Genomic DNA, 18,736 nt, shown 5'->3' with positions numbered 1-18,736 from the left:
ACATGAAGAGAGTTGGGCAGCAACATTAGATTGTGACTTCAGTTTGTTCAAAGCCACACAATATTTTCTTTAGGTTTCCTTTGGTGGCTCATTGGTGGAGATTATATCATAATCTTTGATATAACAAATGAATATATACATATAATTGAGCTGCTCAGTGTTCTCAGTAAGTACCTAGAGAGAAGACATGCATCGGGGAGGTTGGTGGAGGGTTATATTTCATCTAATTCTCCATGAGTTGATTTGAAATTTGGTCTCTTGGTAATTACCTAGATTATTTGGGTTTTAAAGGAATCTAAATCCATTGATGCTATAGTAAAAAAAAAAAAATTCTCTACTAGCCCATATTTTACATGATGTGATCGTGATGATTATATTGTTTGATATGAACGAGATCCTTCGAGTACAAATATAGAACCATTATATTCCAAGGAGGTATTATGATTACAAGATTGTCTACTCAATGCTAATGTTACTCCCTTCAGATAGGGACGCTGTGACCACTTGGTTACATTATGAATGTGATAAATATGTCTACCCTACAATTTTTTTTTTTCGAAATAAAAAGGTTAGTTTAATTAAAGGAAGTCCACAAATCATTTAGTAGAAAATATGATTTTTAAGAAAATAGATAATAGAATATGATACTAGAATTGTTGCAAAGTGTTATTCAGAAGTGTTTTGACTTTTAAGATAAACATGGTCCATTTTAATATGCAATCGTCATGGACGTGTAAGGGGTGGTGGGTCATTGTGCAACCGTGGTTTGATCGGGTCTATTTCCAAGGTTGAACCCGGCTATTGGAAATGGATTAGAAAACAATTTTATTTTTTCTTGGACAAGGTTTTTTGTCAAAGAGTGGCCCCTACACTGCAGACACAGGGGGCATAAAATGATCACCGTACCGTTTTTGGGGGCATGTGTCATATGTCTACACAAGGGCCACTCTCGGATAGAAATACTTGTCTTTGGGGGGAGGGAGTAAATGACAAATACATAGGGGACCTAACGTTTTGGAATCTTATCATTTGGGGTATCTCACATTTCATAATATGATGTTTGAAGCATTTGGTTTCATCGCTACTATCTGAGATTCCCTATTTTTTTCTTTTTTTAATGGTAAAAGGTTCTTGAAATACACATCTTTTCATATTATTATATTATTTTTTTAAAAGAAAAAGAATAATTAAACAAATTATTGTGAGAGGATGTAGTTTACCTCGCTTGTTGAAAGAACCCTCTCCCTTCATATATTTATCCCAATTTTTTACCTTTCTTCCATCCACTCCTCCCTCACTCCCTCCTTCCCAATAATCCTAGCCCCCTCTTTCTTCCCTGCTTTACCCAATCTCAGTCCCCATCCCTTTCGCAACCCCTCCTCACTGTCCCCATCATTCTCAATTCTCCCACCATCGTAACACCCCCAGGTGAAGCACCTTCCCCACCCCTACATCCCAATCCACTCAAAAGCAACCTGATCACTATTAAACCTTTTTCTCCCCACTACTCTCCCATATCCACCATTTAATTTTAGGTCTGGCTGAAGTTGCGGGCATTTTCGTCATCTTCTTAGGGTACCCAAGCTGACATTGCAGGGCAACAGTTTTAGGGAAAATAATCCTCTGTTTTTCTCATCCCTGTTTTTCCTTGTTTTGCTACCTGCAGAACACGACACGTGGACAACTTTAAGACCAACGCACCGGATGTAATAATCCTCACTCAACCTTGACCGTTGGATCCTCTGTTGTCCACGTGTTGTGTTCTGCAGGTAGCAAAACAAGGAAAAACAAGGATGAGAAAAATAGAGGATTTTGATCCCAGTTTTAGGTCAGGTTAGTGTCTAGCTGGAAAATTGTGGGCCGCCAGTACCACTTTTTGGGCTTGACCAACGACCAATCAAAGAGTTGAGTCCTCATGTAAGCGAACTTTTTTCCTAGATTGTTGCTTGGTAGGTTGACTCAATAATGGTTTAATTTGGTTCACTCTTGTTGACTCCATGTTGGTTTAATCTATTTGCCTGTTTGGACCCACAACTCAGCATGGTCATGGGGCTATCATCTTCATAGAGCTGAATTCTGATTTTGTTTTCTTTTATGCAAAAGGAAAATAAAATTAATTTAAAAAAGTTTTAGGATAAAGTTTCTCTTCACCACATGGTGAAGTTCATCACATGACTCAATGGTTCAGAAACCGCATCCCTCCCCTTTCCCCTCCCATGATCCTAATCATTCATGATGAATGGATTTCCATTCATTGTGAGTGCAAGGAAACTTAGTCGAAAGTTTTATTTTTAAATGTAAGGTGTTAATTTAATTGGTGACATCTTAGTCGTCAATATTTGATATGTTTGGTACTATGGAAGATTAAAAAAAAAAAAAGAAAAGAAAAAGACACTATGGAAGATCTCAATGATTTTTTTCGTCACTCAAATCAAGTTTAAACTTTGAACATGTATATTTTTGTTCTTACTATAGAAAAAAAAATATGTTTATCAGGAAAGGTGATTTTATAGCTAACACTTGGCAACAATTGCCTTCTAAGAAAAGTTTGACAATTTAATTGTTAGATAGAAATGTCAAGGTTTAGATTGATCACATGTCAAATATAAATCTAAATTTCAATAATTTACTATCCCATATACTGATATAACTCTATGTATAACCATGCACCCCTTCATATATAGTCTTATGAGCCTTCTATGTAGCTTTACAATTTCATTTTTTGGTTGGCTTGTTTTGCCACCTAGGAAAAACTGAATTGATTAAATTTATGTGGACAAGGGGAACTTGGGGACGTTAAAGTGTTGTACTTTTGGGCAACTTTCAAATTTTGAAAACTCGAAATCAAGAATAAGATCAATAGTCTCCATTGGTTCTAATTGAAATCATCCCGGAATGGGTTTAAATTGGAAACATGATTGTTGGATACTGATTTGAATCGACAAATTCCCACCAAATTTGATTTGATTTTCAAATTATGACCACCTTGGAGCTGCCATGTAGTAGATATTGTCCATGTGGTAGATATTTATTGTCAAGTGAGATTTGTATCTATTATCAAATTGAGTGTTTTATAAGAAGACCCTAAAATAATTTTAAGAAAATTTTGTAAGGAAAAAGAATTGGTGCCTAGATGATATTTTTTTTCTTCTTGTGGTACCCTTTTTCCTTCATCTTTCATAGCATAGCATACTTTGGGCTAAGGGATGTTGGTCATTCACATAGAGTTCTCTCTCTCTCCTCTGTTTGTAACCTTAGCATGTTGTCCATTTGTTGTCCTATTACCACTTTGATCATTTAAGTTATTTGCCTTTCATGTCCCTACCTGAATACCAAGCATTACCTCCAGTGGATAGACAATTTTTTTTTTTTCCTTTTTCATTCATTGATTATGTCCCTGTAGCCATAGGTTGTGTCAAAAAACTAGGATTCATAATAATTTAGATTCATGATGTAACTATTTTTTTATTTTAAATTTCTTTAAGCCACGCTGCCTTTCAGAAACCCACTTTCAAAAAATATATAGAAGACCAGCGGATATATATATCTTCACCCAATCTAATGTGTCTCCAGTCTCCAGTCTCCAGTCTCCAGAGTCTCCCCCTTCACTCAATTTTAGTAATTTTATTAAATTTTTTTCAATTCAATGTGAGGCAGAGCTTCAGATCCTTCAATCATTTGTAAACCATTTGTGGAAGTTAGTCCAAACCCATCAACCAAATCAAACAGAGACAAATGGCAAAACCACCAATTCAATCTCCTGCTTCAAACCCTCTAAGAAGAACCCTAGTTAAGGTGTTACTGATGACACTACTCTGCTCTCTCTCTTACATTCTGGGTTCTTATAAAAATTCAAATTCAATCTCTCATACCCATTTCCAAGTACCTTACTGCCTGCAACTCAACCTCACAGTCCATAAAAGCCCTTCACCAAACTTAGTTTTTGAACCCCGCCATAAAATTGATCTCCCTTTAGATTCAGAGACCTCAGTAGATCTCCGGTTCTTCGAGTTTTGTCCTAAGAACTTCACCAATTACTGCCCATGTCAGGATTCTGTGAGAGAAAGGAAGTTCAATATGGAGAAGATGCTTCACAGAGAGAGGCATTGCCCAGGGAAGGATGAGATGATCCAGTGCTTAATTCCGAGACCGGTCGGTTACAAGACGCCGTTCCCGTGGCCGAAGAACAGAAACCTTGCTTGGTTTAGGAATGTGCCATTCAAGAGACTGGCTGTGGATAAGAAAAAGCAGAATTGGGTTCGGTTGGAAGGGGACCGGCTGGTCTTTCCTGGAGGTGGGACTTCTTTTCCAATGGGGGTGATGGGTTACGTGAAGGAGCTCGTGAAGCTTGTGCCATTGAAGTCGGGTACTGTGAGGACAGCGCTTGATGTTGGGTGTGGGGTGAGTTTTAGTGTTTGTTGCACCTCTTTGTATTTGCTTTGTTTGGGAAGAATTATGTTAGCATTTTTTATATTTGATCTGTCTTGCATTAACTTTGATCTCATTTTGTTTGTTAGGCTTGCAGCTTAAATTTGAAGATGGAGTTTAAAATAAAAAACAAAAAATAAAACAAATTAAAATAAATGCAGATTATTGTGGAAAATACTGTTCTTAATAGCCACCATTATGGGAAAAAGTTGAGACGCATTTTTTCACTTTGGTAGTTTATTTTTTGGTGGCTTCTTTTATTAGTCAGTTTGGGTGAATATAGAAATTGCAGTTATAGTAGGGTACATGTTCATGACTAACTCAGAAATTTAAACGTTGGTGGGGCTTGTTGAAGAAGGGTATTCAATATCAAAATTTGACATTATATGAATGAAAATGCTGTACAGTGAGCATGTGGTCCTGCTGCACTGCTAATATTGCAGTTATCATAATGCATGATATATTAGCTTTCCTCTTGTGAATTATATCATTTAAGTGTCTATAGTAAATGTATTAATTTAATGGAAATGTTTTATATTTACCAATTTTAAAATTTATGTAGGAGAATAGAGAACAGTAGTTATACAGCAACCGCACCCCCTAAGAGGAATGACAAAACCAGTTATTGTTATACTTGAACTTCTTGGACAGTTTTTCCATGTCACCTTCTACTAATGTGTTAAATGTCAGCTTGATTGAATTCTTCAAGCATCAAAATAAAGTTTTCAAATTGACTGGAAAGTCGGCTTTCTTGAAAAATTTCGGACTGCTGAAAATAGGAGGGCTAGAGTCCAATATATTGTGGACCTGCAGTAGAGATGGGCATCTAAATGTTATATGTGGCCGGTCAAGAGGATGCTCCATATATACAATCCAATGATAAAAATATCAATTAGCACTCCACATGGCAGGTAAAGCAGACAAGGACAAATTCTTCTCTATTATTATTTTTATAATTCCATCATCATCTTTATTGTTGTTGATGTATACATTGATGCTTCCCTTCCCTAACAGTTTGAGTTTTTAAGTGAAACGGTAGCGAACATGGTATTAGAGTAGGGTGGTCAAGTGTTCAACTCCTAGGAAGTGCATCAGAAGAGTTTTCCTGACACTTCTCCCTCGGTGCCGCGAGAAGGAAATGCCGCATGACCTCCACATTCAAGGACCATAGGATCTTGGTTTGCACGTGCGGGGGAGTGTTGATATGTACATTAATGCTGCCCTTCCCTAACAGTTTGAGCTTTTAAGTGGAACGGTAGCGAGCAATTGTCATTATAAATTTCTTGTTATTTTGAGGTGATGGTAACAATAGAGTAAGCTAAAATGAGAATGTTGAGATGGATGAGTGGTAAAACTAAGAAAAATATAATAAATGAACAAATTAGAGCGAATTAAACTAGAAAAAATGAAATAAATGAACAAATTAGAGCTAATTTAGGAGTGGCTCCGATACATGATAAGTTGCGAGGAAGCCATTAAGGTGGCATGGACATGTTTAATGGAAGCCTTTTAATGCTCCAGTGCGAAGGGGTGATTTGATTCAGAAGGAGCTAAGAGAGCCAGCTGTAGGCCTAAAATGACTCTAGGATAGGTGGTGAAGAAAGACATGCATAGCTTAGGACTAGGAACATGTATGTCTTTGAATGAGCTGATTGGAGAAAAAAGGATCCATGTAGGCGACCCCATTTGGCTGGGATAAGGCTGAGTTGAGTTAAGTTGTATACCATAGAGTAAGTTTGTTTGTTTTTCTTGAGTAGTTAACAAGGTAATTTTATTGTAAATGCAAACAACCATTAGAACTCCGCAGTCTAGCGTGCTTGGGCGAGAGAGTACTAGGATTGGTGAACTCCTGGGAAGCCCTTGTGTTGCACCCCTTTTAAGAAAAAATTCATCCACAAAATAAATAAATAAATAAATAACAACAACAACTATAGGGCAGATCATATGCACCCACAGGGAACTACTCAATAGGTTAATTGTCTACATTAAGGAATTCCCTATTAACCCCACTTCTAGCAAGGCCATCAACAAAAGAATCGGCTGATCTCTTCTTCTAGTGAAAGGAATGTAGGACCCTCATTTTTCAGAGCCTTATTTGTAGTCGGTGGTTTTTTATCTGTTTATTTTTGTTTTATTTTTCCCTACTGCTGAAATCTGGGTTTTTTTTTTTTTTTGTTAAGCATAACAGAAAAGGAAATCTACTTCTCATTTTCTAATGGCAGCATGTTTTATATAATTCCATTTTTTCAATTTTCACTATTAATATGAACTCTTGCAGTTCCTTGACATTTATGGAGGTTGATGACTAATGCGCCATGGTGGTTAGTTTCTCTCGTGTATTTTCCATGATGTCCTGCTTATTTTGTCGCACATATACATCTTCCTAATATTTTCCCAGATTCAGTTTTCTCTCTCTCTCTCTCTCTCTCTCTCTCTTGTATGATTATCTGGGTAATGAAACATTTGGGAATTATGGAACTGTAATGTTCCAGATAGTGAATTTTCTATTTTTGCATGTTGATTTGGATTTTGAGGATTCTATGATGATCATGAGATTGCGAGAACTAGAATTTGTTGTCTTTTTTTTTTTTTTTAACAAAGTTCACCTTTTTCCTTAGGTTGCAAGCTTTGGTGCATCTCTAATGGACTTTAATATCTTGACAATGTCTATGGCACCAAGAGATATACATGAAGCTCAAGTACAGTTTGCACTGGAAAGGGGACTACCAGCAATGCTGGGAGTACTAAGTACCTACAGGCTACCATATCCATCAAGATCCTTTGATATGGCTCACTGCTCAAGATGCCTAGTACCATGGACTGGTGAAGGTATGGTACAGAAATCTACATTTTGGTTTATAAATGTCATTCAACTTGTATTCTAATGCTAATGCTGATTTCCTTACTCGAATTACCAGAGGGGCTGTATTTGATGGAAATTGATCGGGTTTTACGTCCTGGTGGGTATTGGGTTTTGTCTGGGCCACCCATCAATTGGAAAGTAAACTACAAGGGTTGGCAGAGACAACCTAAGGACCTAGAACAAGAGCAGGCTAATTTGGAGGACCTTGCAAGGAGACTGTGCTGGAGGAAGGTTGCAGAACGGGGCCCTATTGCTGTATGGAGAAAGCCCACTAATCATGTTCATTGTGTTCAGAAGTCGAAGACCTTGAAATCTCCACGCTTTTGTGATGACACTGATGCTGATGCTGATGCTGGTTGGTGAGGTTTTCTTGCCATCTTAAGTGTCCAATGCCTAAAATGAACAGAACACCATATCTTCGTCAGCTTCTTGACCATACTGTTCATGCAGTTTATTTGAAACACTCAGACATTACTCTTTCCTTCTTAATTCTCTAATTTTAATTCCCCACACCACCCCCCCACCCCAAAAAAAAAAAAAAAAGGAAGGAAAAAGTAAAGAACCATCAATATCCATGTATACACACACACTATGGGAAACTCTAATTTTCAGTGCCTACTTTCTGTTTTGGAGATCAGTTAGTACATTTGTTTTGTAATTTTGTAGCCCATTTAAATGCTTTTTCTTATTTTTAAATATTAATTGCATTTTAAGGCTTAATGTTCATACATTTTTCATCAAAAATGGTAATCAGTGCTTCTGTACTGTCATACTTGTTTGCCTTGTGTTCTACTAAAACATAGGATGTATACTATACGGGTTTCATTTATCCTATTTGAATGACTGAATTGAAGTCTTATTCAAATGTTTATTTTCTGATTGTTATTATGTGATACATCCATTTTCTCTGTACGATCTCATGGCTATGGCTGAAGTCCTATATAGATATAGGGGTAACGTTTCCTACCCAGGGGTGGATGGTGTGCTAACACTTCTTGCCCTCTATCTCTCTCCTCAGGACAAGAAATGACCTTGCTCCCCCATGGAGAGAGATGGAGGATGGGAGGGGCTAGTGCGCCCTCTGCACTGGGGCAGGAAACCCACTTCCAATAGTATATAACCATTTAGAGAATGTATCTATATTCCTTATTTGAATTTTACATCCCATAAGTCCTGTACTCTGTCAGTCTGTTTTGATTGACGCTCTCTACAGGTACAAGAAGATGGAGGCATGCATTACCCCTCTTCCAAAGGTGAAAAAAATCACAGATATATCAGGAGGAGATCTAGAGAAATGGCCTAAAAGGTTGAATGCTGTTCCACCGAGGATCGGAAGTGGGGAAATTGAGGGAACTACTATTCAGGATTTTCTTCAAGATAATCATATATGGAACCACAGAGTTTCTCATTATGAGAGTCTCCTCAAATTTCTCTCTGCAGGTAAATACAGAAATGTTATGGACATGAAAGCTGGCTTAGGAGGTTTTGCCGCTGCAATGTCCAAATATTCTGTCTGGATTATGAATGTAGTTCCATTTGATGCGAAGAACAGCAGTCTTGGTGTCATCTATGAAAGAGGCCTCATTGGAACCTACATGAACTGGTATGCTCTTTGTGACACTCTCTGAACCTAATACTGCTTCTGTACAACATTCTGACTGAAATATTTTTTTTATGGAAATAACAGCTTGTGTATATGTTGTCCAATGTCTTCTTTACTAACTAAATGCAACATTCAAACTAATGCTTGGGGTAGAGCGGTTTAGTGATCCTGATTGTTAATTCTATCAAACTTGTCCTCATCAATGTGATGCCCCATCCCTGGAAGAGTATTAAATTATCCAAAGTTATGTTTAATGAAAGTCTGATTCAATTTGAGTTTTTTTTTTTCTTTTAGATGAATAAATAATTTATTGCCAAGAAGAGAAGAATATACAAGGGGAAAAGGGGGGGGGGGGAAGGCTTAAGCCAACAATGAGAAGCCTACCCAGGGGGAATCAACAATAGAACAAAAACAAAACATCACAATCCAGGTGATAACAACAGGGGAGGGGGGTGATAGCCATTTGAGTTTGATTGGGCCAATTAAGGTTCAATTATGAGTTGCTTGATTTAAGGGGAACCAATTAGTTCGTTGAATCATTGGATTAATACTTGGTTCAATGGAATAGACAGTGGGTTGGGATGTGGAAGTAAAGAGATTAAGGCAAGAGTGAGATGGTAATTGAAGGGACAAGGGTACCCAAGCCAAAGGAAAATTCAAGTACACGCATAAGTCAAAGAAGGGTAAAGTGGGATTTTCATAGGGAAGCAATAATGAGATTTTTATATAAAGAAGAGGAGTTTTGTTAGCTCATACATATGAGCTTCTTTCATTCCTTGCTTGTATATATATATATATATGATCATTAAATGCCATCATCGTCAAACCAACAAAGTGACCATGTGAGGATTTGTTTTATTGAGAAAAGAGGGAAGAAGAGAGAAAGGGCTTCATAAATTTTTATACCAAAAGAGAAAGAGAGTGGTTGTGTCAGTTGTGACTTTTGTGGCACAAGGGAGAGAGTCACACTCACACACAAGCGAGCAGGATGGGTCAAAACAAGCATATCTAGATATGTAAGGAATAAAGAAAGTTTACCAAAAAAAGTAAGGAATAAAAAAAAGATATATACAATATTATTTTCTTTCAAAAGGGGGGCTTGTTTATTGTGTCGGTAGAGAAAGTGGAGGAAAGGAGGAGAAAGAGAAAAGAAAGGAAACGAAGAAACAGAGAGGAAAGGAAAGAAGAGGAAGGAAGAGAGGGATTTGGAGGGCAAGTGAGTTCCCCACGTTTGAGAGTGAGATCCTTTATGTTTGAAGGAGGAGCAGTCTAGAACCAGAAATTCACAGTGAAAAGAAAGGCAAAACTGGTGGGTCGTAGCAGTATTTACACTTCACCTATTCCAGGCTTAAAGTTCTGAATCCTCTAGTACAATTCCTCTTTTTTTTCTTCTGGAGAGGCTTTGTAGACCCCATTTGATCATCTACTTAATCTTGTGGTTGGATATAGTGTTTGTCAATAGCTGGATATGGGTTCAGCTTAGTGATTTTAGGTGAAAAAATCTACCAGCAAAAGTCTCTTATTTTGTAGAGATTTACAAAGCTACCTGATTGTGCAAGGAAATTGAATTTAGAAAGTCTATTGGGTCTTTTTATTTAGGGAAATTTACATCTACTACCCCTCGCGTTTCATTTTTTATATTTGAACCCAAAAAACTAACACCGTGAGACTGGTGTTAGTTTTTTAAACATAAAGGACGATTTTACCCTTCTGTTATATTTACCTAAAACATCTTAAGTCAATGACCATTTTACCATCTGAACATTTTTAGCCTTAAAATCTCATACTTGTCCACTACTCCCTTTCTCTGTTGTTCATGGTGAAACCTCTCGCCGGCGGCACCACATTTTACCTTTTTTCTGTCAAACGCCATTAACCGAAACCTTCCCACTTTCCGTAAGGTCCCCTACCACTTCTACTGCGTTTCTACACTCATCTCTTTCTAGTTCTCACTTTTTGTGAAACTAGCTTTGAAGTGTAACCGGTTTTGAGAGTAACCCATTTCTGCGATTCAATGAAGGAAGAAGAAGACGAAGATAGTAATCTTACAACTGTTGATATTCCAGGTTTTTGAAGTAGTGGCATTGCCGAGTTCGAACAAAACCTAGAAAGAAAGGTTTGGGCTTCCATTGAAATCTACCACAGGAGACAAAACCCAAAAAGGGATTGGAGAATGGAGAATAGGGGATACAATTATTCCATTGTGATGATAGTTCCTAAGCTTTTCCAGAGGGAAGTGTAGGAGATACATGATGGATGGCCTTGTGGAAGAACGCATGAAAGAGCTTAATAAATACATCAAACAATAATAAGTTAAGAAGATGAGAGGAAGGAAAACCGAAAACCAATATTTTAAATCGCACGAAGATAGAATGAAAATACAAACCCAGTTGATTAAAAATGGAGCTACTCACTCTAATTTCACCATTCACACCCAATAATTCCCGAAAAGGAAAAGGGAAAAAAAGAAAAAGAAAAAAATCAAATAAAGCCAATCAAGATCTGGTCACTCAACTCGGAGAAATTGGAGATCCAAGGAGGAAAATATAACACACACACAGATAGAGAGTATCAAATATTTAGTAGGATGCAATCCCACATACATGCATTTCTGAGTCTACAAAGGAGACCATCACTGAACGATATAACTTAATTACCCAAAGAATGCAGTAATGAACGAGTACTTAACAGCTGCAGCCAAGATAGCAAGGGAGATGAAGAAGAGCTGCTAGAGGACTTGTACGCTTGCCCAGGTAAGGAGGCCCATCAGTCCCACGGCGAAGATGTTCTCCGGATCTGATCCAACAGATCCCTCCATATCAAATTCAATGTAGGCCGGTCACCATTTCTCGAATTTCTGTTCACCGTTTCTCGAATTTCCCTGACCGTTGAACCCATTATCTTTTTTCTCTGGTTCTCTGTTCAGCTCGTTATCATTCTCTGCTAAAACTACAAATCTTCTCAATCTTCCTGACTTCCGAGTTAGGGTTTTGGTAAGGAAGTAAGGAATGGTCCGCGAAGTTCTAATAATTGCATGTCCTGGTTTTGAAATCGATAACACCAGTTGAAGAAATATTGTGCCATTAAAAATCCCTAACATTTCTTCTCCAGCGAGTTCAGATTTCAATTCAGACTTCACAGGAAACAAAGATGGACTGAACGGACAGGTTCGACATTGAAGAAGGAGGGTAAAATCGTCTTTTTAATTGCAAAAACTAACACTTCTCTTGCAGTGTTAGTTTTTTGGGTTTAAATGTAAAAAACGAAACGAGAGGGGGGATGATGTAATTGGGACAAACGCGAGGGGTGGTGGATGTAAATTTCCCTTTTGTTTAATTGCTGGTTTTAGCTAATATATTTTAAAGTCAACTTTGTTTAGCATACTTATGAAAAGAGTTACTACAGCTGTAGTTAGAATTCCATTGTTATTTGAATTCTTAAAAGATATATTCCGATTGGGTTTAAAAATGGGAATCTACTTTCAAGATATTGAAATATATATATGGAAACTAGGATATTCGAAAGCCGATTTGGTTATATTGGAAGTTTTCCAAGAGATCAGCTTTGATGGAAAAGAGTAAAGGAAAAGAGAGAAAAAAAAAAAGTGGAAGTTTTTTACTACGTGGATATGAAATGATTGTGCAACATGGTCCTACTAACATCCTACTAAGACTACTAATATGGATTTGTCATAACCATTAGAGAACATAGTGGGCCATGATCTGATAAGTTAATTGCCCACTTTTTTGGGCTCTATATGTTGATTGAAGTACTACTAAGAGTCAATTATGTACCATGGACTGCTGTGTAATATGAAAGTTTGATCATTGAAGGAATTCTTGAATTCCAAGAGTATGCAGTCAGTCCAGACGCACTTTACCAAAATGGCCATAACTTTTTTTAGAAAATATAAAATGATGTGCCATCTTTTTTGTAAGAAAATAGACTCAGACCTTTATATCCATATAGGGCACGGATTCTAGTTCCTTTGGAGTAGGCTCAGGTTTGACGGTAAAGTTACCGTAAAACAGTGGACTGCAGTTATTGTATTCAGTTTCAGTCCTTTGACTTGGGCTTGTGGACTTAGTAGGATGGGTTGTAGACCATCTGGAAATGTTCCCACATCAATCGGGGATTAAGAAACCTATGTAAGAGCTTAAGTATACAAGTTTTGGTTGGATGGTGAGTTTAAAGTAAAGCATTGAGTCCAGCAGTTGATAGCATACATAACAAAGTGAAAGCTTAAGTTTAGGAGTGATTACATACTTGAGTCATTAAGTTTGGAGTAATAAGTAGTAATATTCTAAGGAAAGAAAGACATTCTTATGTAGGTGATACAATTGGCAGAGAACACTAGCAGAAACTGGTTCTCACTGTAATTTTTGGACATTTTCTACAGGTGAGGGGAATTCTTCCATATACTTGCATGTTGTCATACATATATTTGCATGTCATTGCCTCTAAAATCTGTCTGATGTCTTTATATTTATCAAAATATTGTTTTCATGATTTTTTCTTTTTTTATAAGTGTGAGGCATGATAGACATAAGATAAAAGTAAAGCATAACCGAAGTTAAAAGTCTGTCAAATTCCTTTCCAACAAAGGAACTGAGAAGGATAATGGGGTCTTCCAATGTCCACCCTGCTGGTTTCGGACAGTCAGGGGAGGACCAATAAGGGCTCCATCAATATCCCGCTCCACCCAATTATTGAAATTGATAGTGAAAAATGGACGCCGAAGTTGATAAAGCAAGACAACACAGAAGAGAAAAGTAAAGAAAAAGATAAAAGATGTACCCTCAAGACATGACCTAGATCCATTGAGCTTAAGAGCAAGAAAAGGGAGAGGCATTGAGAGAGTAGCATGTGAGATGAATTCTCAAGACACGACCCAGATCCTTTGTGCTCAAGAGTAAGAGAAGGGCGAGACGTTGAGGGAAGACATTCTACCCAGAAGTAAGAAAGTAAAAGTAAAGTTAAGAGAAAGAGTAAGAAAGAAAAGATAGGTTAAACGGGGATAAGGATAATGTTGAGTTTGATAACAATTTGTTTTTGAATGCTATGCATGTCAGTATATGGTATGACCAGATATGCTATATTTTCAGATTTATGCATTCACAAAAGCAGCATGTGATTTGTGTGGTGTTTCCTCAGTCATGCATATTCTACTTCATGATATGATTGTGTTTCCCTCATTGAGCTAGTTGAGCTTACCCTATGATATATAACTCTTTTACAGAGCCAGAACATGTGTCATGTCATTGTGCACAATATGTATTTGGTGATAGAGGTACTGATATTCCTCCCCCAGTGGAATAATCTGAAGATATAAATATTTTAGACTTTGTTAGACACTTAGACTACTTGACAGAATGTTGTAATAACTTTACGATGGGTAACAATACGTTTCATGTATTTGATAGATAGACATGTTCAGACTTTCGATGTATAATGAAGTTATAAGTATGACTTAGCTTCCACTGTAGCGTTTGTGATGTCTTTTTAGATTAGTTTCTGCTCCATATATGTATTTATGTAAGAGAATTGGAAGATTACGCCGTTATTTAATGGTGGCCCGCGAGGGACTACACCCATATCTCACCCGGATTTGGGGGCTTTACAAATATTGTATATTATTTTGTTGTTTTTGAAGATGTGACATCGTCAGTGAAATCTTCACTTTCTCAGATATTCTTATTTCTTTGATAAAATTAAACACTATTAGTGAGAGCTGACCATGAGAAATATTTCTATCACTTAATTGAGGAAAGAAATTCCTAGACTAATTTGTCTTTTTTTTTTTCCCCTTATGTTGGGAGGAGAGAAGATTGACAATAGAACAATTCTTGCTTGCAGGTGCGAGGCTTTCTCAACATATCCGCGCACCTATGATCTGATACATGCCAATGGGGTATTCAGCATGTACATGGACAAGTAAGTTCTCTAGTGTTCTTGTTTCAATCAATCACTTAATCATAATTATTCAATTGTCAGATTATCTGCTACTAATCAATACAATGATGGAATCTAAGTCTATAAACAATCTTTTGACTTGGTTATTGCTTTGACCACCCATTGATGATACCGGGTTAGTAATCACCTTCATGAAGGAACACAACCATCTCATGATAGATGGAAATTTATATTTTCTCGTCAAATTTATGCATACATATGACATGCATAAAAATACTGCTCTTGCTATCCCCAAAAGACTGTCTTGTATGATAAAACCCACATCTTAAGGAGTTTGTTGTTAGTCGCCAACTAATTCAAACCCTTTTTCCAACATTACCTCTATTAGTTTGGCTTATTAATAGAGGAAAACAATTATGACAAGTGAATACAATAAATGTGTGGATGTTTAAATAGGCGCTTTATGGGGAATCCAACAGAACTTCATATCTTGGATTTAAAATGGACAAACATTTTGGGACAGCGAAACACCTCAAACAGGATTACCATTGTGGGATGGACGTAGTATATTTGATTTAGAACAATGATAACTCGGATCAGTCATGAAATGTATGATATATATGTTGCATATGCTGTTTGTTGATTTGTTTGAATTACTAATTCTTTCTAATGTCTATTGCAGGTGTGACATTGTTGACATTTTGTTTGAGATGCATCGTATTCTTCGCCCTGAAGGCGCCGTTATAATAAGAGATCACATAGACATCATTGTAAAAGCAAAAGGCATCATTGATAGAATGAAATGGACCAGTAGGATCATACACAGTGAGCATGGGCCTTTCCATCCAGAAAAGATCCTCCTTGTTGACAACTCAGAACAGGTTGATTATTCAAATGATGTTGCGAGCAAACAATAATTTTGATTAACTTAATACTCCCAAGCATAGTGTAGTTTGTCTTGCTTCCTTTTTCTCTTCCTATTTTCCTTTCCCTTTTTTATTTAGGAAGTAGAACAATTGACAAAGAAGTTGACACCGACGAAGCTGAGTGTTTTACAATGTATAAGTAGAATGCATAAGCCACGTTTCAAAGTTATCCATTCCTAGACTACAGATGTTCTGTAACTCTCGCTGGGAGACAGTTATTATCCCTAATCCCTGCCAATGTAAGTAAGCTAAGGCTTACCATGCCTGTGCTGTGATTCCCGGTTCAGGATTGGTTAATGATGTCTGTTTGGATGCTGCATCTTGAATGGCTTAGCCTTAGAATTTCAAATTTTCTCTTGGATTATTCTAGTTGAATGAGAATATGATTCAGAATGTCCCAATTTCCCCAACGGCTTCTTTTTCTGAAGGCAAGGGGGTGATCACAATTTTTCTTTATACCAAACCTACCTGTATGTGATAGTATTGCCTCTTCGTTATTGATGTATTGAAGGTGGGTATAGACTTTGCAACATGAGCAATGCCAAGAAGACTGAGATCATCTCTGGGGTCTGAGGGAAAGTAAGGGGAGGCCAAACTAATATCTTTTTATTTTTATTTTTGGTGTTGGTCAAGGGGCAGTCAACCTTTTTTATGGTAATTTCATTGGTGGCAGACCCTTTTGGCCAGTTCAGAGGCTAATTCCAAGAAGAACTGGGCTAGGGCTAGGGCTAGCTTATCCAACATATGGACCATGAACTTGAAACGCCTATAACTTAGGCTAATATACAGGCTACCGGTAAGTGAGACACAATTTTTTAAGTGTGGAGCTAATGAGCTTGATTCCATCCCATAATGGAGATATGGCAAAATAATCCAACATCAGGACATCTTGGTGATTCTTGGACTACATTGGATAAGATTCCCTTCTTAGGGTATTATGGTCATTTCACATGGATGTATTGTGAATGTGTCATTTCTTTAGATATAAGATCCTTCAAAGAAAATTCATAATCCTTAAGCAACCTCTAGGGGTGATAAAATGAGGTGTCTTATAAATGCACCCTGAATTTCCCAAATTCAGAAGAAGGAAGATAAGGAGGCCGGAGTCCTTTTCCATAGTAGCTTTGTTTTGTAGCTTCAAAATGAAGGAGCATGGTGCAGGGTTTTAAGGGAAAAGGGAGAAATGAAGAGGGAAGAAGAAAATGGGAACAAAGGTTTTGTTTCCTTTCTTCCTTCAACTTGATATTTTTGTAAATTTCTAAAATGCCCATGGTTTTGCAAAAAATCCCTCCTGATTCCATATTACTTCTAGATTCTACCCTGCACTACAAGAAAAATGGTCAATTGCTACACTTTTTTTCCTACGGGAAATAAATCCCGTAATAATTGATAACATATAGTACGGTAAAATTTTACCGTAATATATATTTTAATATATAGTACGGTAAAATTTTCCTGTAGTATATACTTAACTATATATTACGGTAATATGTTCCATAGTATATATTAAATATATACGATAGTAATATTTTCCCGTAGTATATAATCACGTATATAGTACGGGAAATAATTTCTTATAGTATATAGTTAAGTATATAATAGGGTAATAATTTCCCGTAGTATATAGTTAAATAACAAAGAATACAAGTACCTACTTAATTTATACAACAGTAGTATTTTTCATAGTAATATATACTACAGGAAATATTTCCGTTTTCCGTAGTATATATTGTTAAGGGATCCACGTATAAACTTAGGCATATACTACGGTCTATAGATTTTCATATCATATGATAAAAATACATAAGAAAGCACTGTTACATGGGCCATCGTCGATTCCTTCCACAAGCTCATAAATTTCATCGTGATAAAAGAAGTTTTGATGGTTATGAGGAACATAGAGTGCAACCAAAGACACCTTCTGGCTTTGATGTGTTGGAGCAATTATGGGATGTTCAGTTTCCTCCATTCAGGAAAGAAGTTGTTGACAATAGTGGAAAGAAGAAAAGAAAGAGATTACAACAACCAGAACTCCCACTTAACTGGAAGAAGAAGAGTATATTCTTTGATCTGCCATATTGGAAACATAATGTTGTCCTACACAATCTAGACGTGATGCATATTGAGAAGAATGTATGTGATAGTATCATTGGCACATTGTTAAATATAAAAAACAAAACGAAGGATCACATGCACACTTGTCTAGATCTGAAAGATATGAAAATACGTACTGATCTACATCTAAAGGTAATTGAAGGCAAGAATAAAGGCATTTTACCTCCAACACACTACACAATGTCAAATGAGGACAAGGAGGTGTTTTGCACAATATTAAGTGGTGTGAAGGTTCCAGATGGCTCTGCTGGTAATATCTCTCGTAATGTGCAAGTCAAGGAGAGGATAATATCAAGAATGAAAAGTCATGATTGTCATAATTTGATACAACAACTTCTTCCAGTCACCTTACGGACTGTTTTGCCCAAGAATATTGAAAAAATATTTGTCACATCCCGTTCGCATAGAACCGGACCGGAGACAGGGTTAACTCCGGTTAACCCAAACCTGCCAGGATCATCTGATACAGTACCCAACCACAGCATACACACATCTAAGATAAACGTTCAAAAGTTCAGCGGAAGACTTAACTTACTTGTAAATACCCCTAATATACTTGATACCCAAATTGTAGTATATAGATAAATACATGTGGGCCCACAGGCATGATATTTACACAAAAAGAATAACAATTCACGTATCAAGTACACAAAAAGGGGTCACCAAAAGAATCAAAAAGTAAAACCCTGCACGTCGTCAATACTGCAATCCCGCAGCACAGCTCTCGCACGTGCAATCTGTACCGTGCTCATACTCCTCGGGGACCCACCAATCCTCCTCGGAAAACTCAACTATGGGGCCCGACCCATGATCTTCAAGCTGGTGACCTGCAAAATCATCTAAAAGAGGTGCGCACGTGGGATGAGCTCACTAGCTCAGTAAGTGAAA

The 18,736-nt window shown here is 37.1% G+C and overlaps 1 protein-coding gene across 1 annotated transcript; it reads left to right on the top strand.

Moving 5' to 3' along the window:
* Nucleotides 1-3,460: 3,460 nt before the first annotated feature.
* On the top strand, nt 3,461-16,055 carry LOC122091805 (probable methyltransferase PMT19). The gene is made up of 6 exons (XM_042661954.1): nt 3,461-4,401; nt 7,047-7,257; nt 7,347-7,650; nt 8,505-8,894; nt 14,751-14,828; nt 15,490-16,055. The coding sequence occupies exons 1-6, from the start codon at nt 3,736-3,738 to the stop codon at nt 15,722-15,724; spliced, it is 1,884 nt and encodes a 627-aa protein (XP_042517888.1). The 5' UTR covers nt 3,461-3,735; the 3' UTR covers nt 15,725-16,055.
* Nucleotides 16,056-18,736: the final 2,681 nt, after the last annotated feature.

The sequence above is a fragment of the Macadamia integrifolia genome, chromosome 10, assembly GCF_013358625.1.
Source record: "Macadamia integrifolia cultivar HAES 741 chromosome 10, SCU_Mint_v3, whole genome shotgun sequence".
Taxonomy (NCBI): Eukaryota; Viridiplantae; Streptophyta; class Magnoliopsida; order Proteales; family Proteaceae; genus Macadamia; species Macadamia integrifolia.
The sequence above is the reverse complement of the archived record's forward strand: the minus strand, read 5'-3'. Positions and strand labels throughout refer to the sequence as shown.

Bases quoted from the DNA above. Each gene is read 5' to 3' on its own strand.
- LOC122091805 (XM_042661954.1), top strand. From the start codon at position 3,736: ATGGCAAAACCACCAATTCAATCTCCTGCTTCAAACCCTCTAAGAAGA. The intron at 4,402-7,046 runs GTGAGTTTTAGT...CTTTTTCCTTAG, and splicing joins CGCTTGATGTTGGGTGTGGG to GTTGCAAGCTTTGGTGCATC. The intron at 7,651-8,504 runs GTGAGGTTTTCT...CGCTCTCTACAG, and splicing joins GCTGATGCTGATGCTGGTTG to GTACAAGAAGATGGAGGCAT.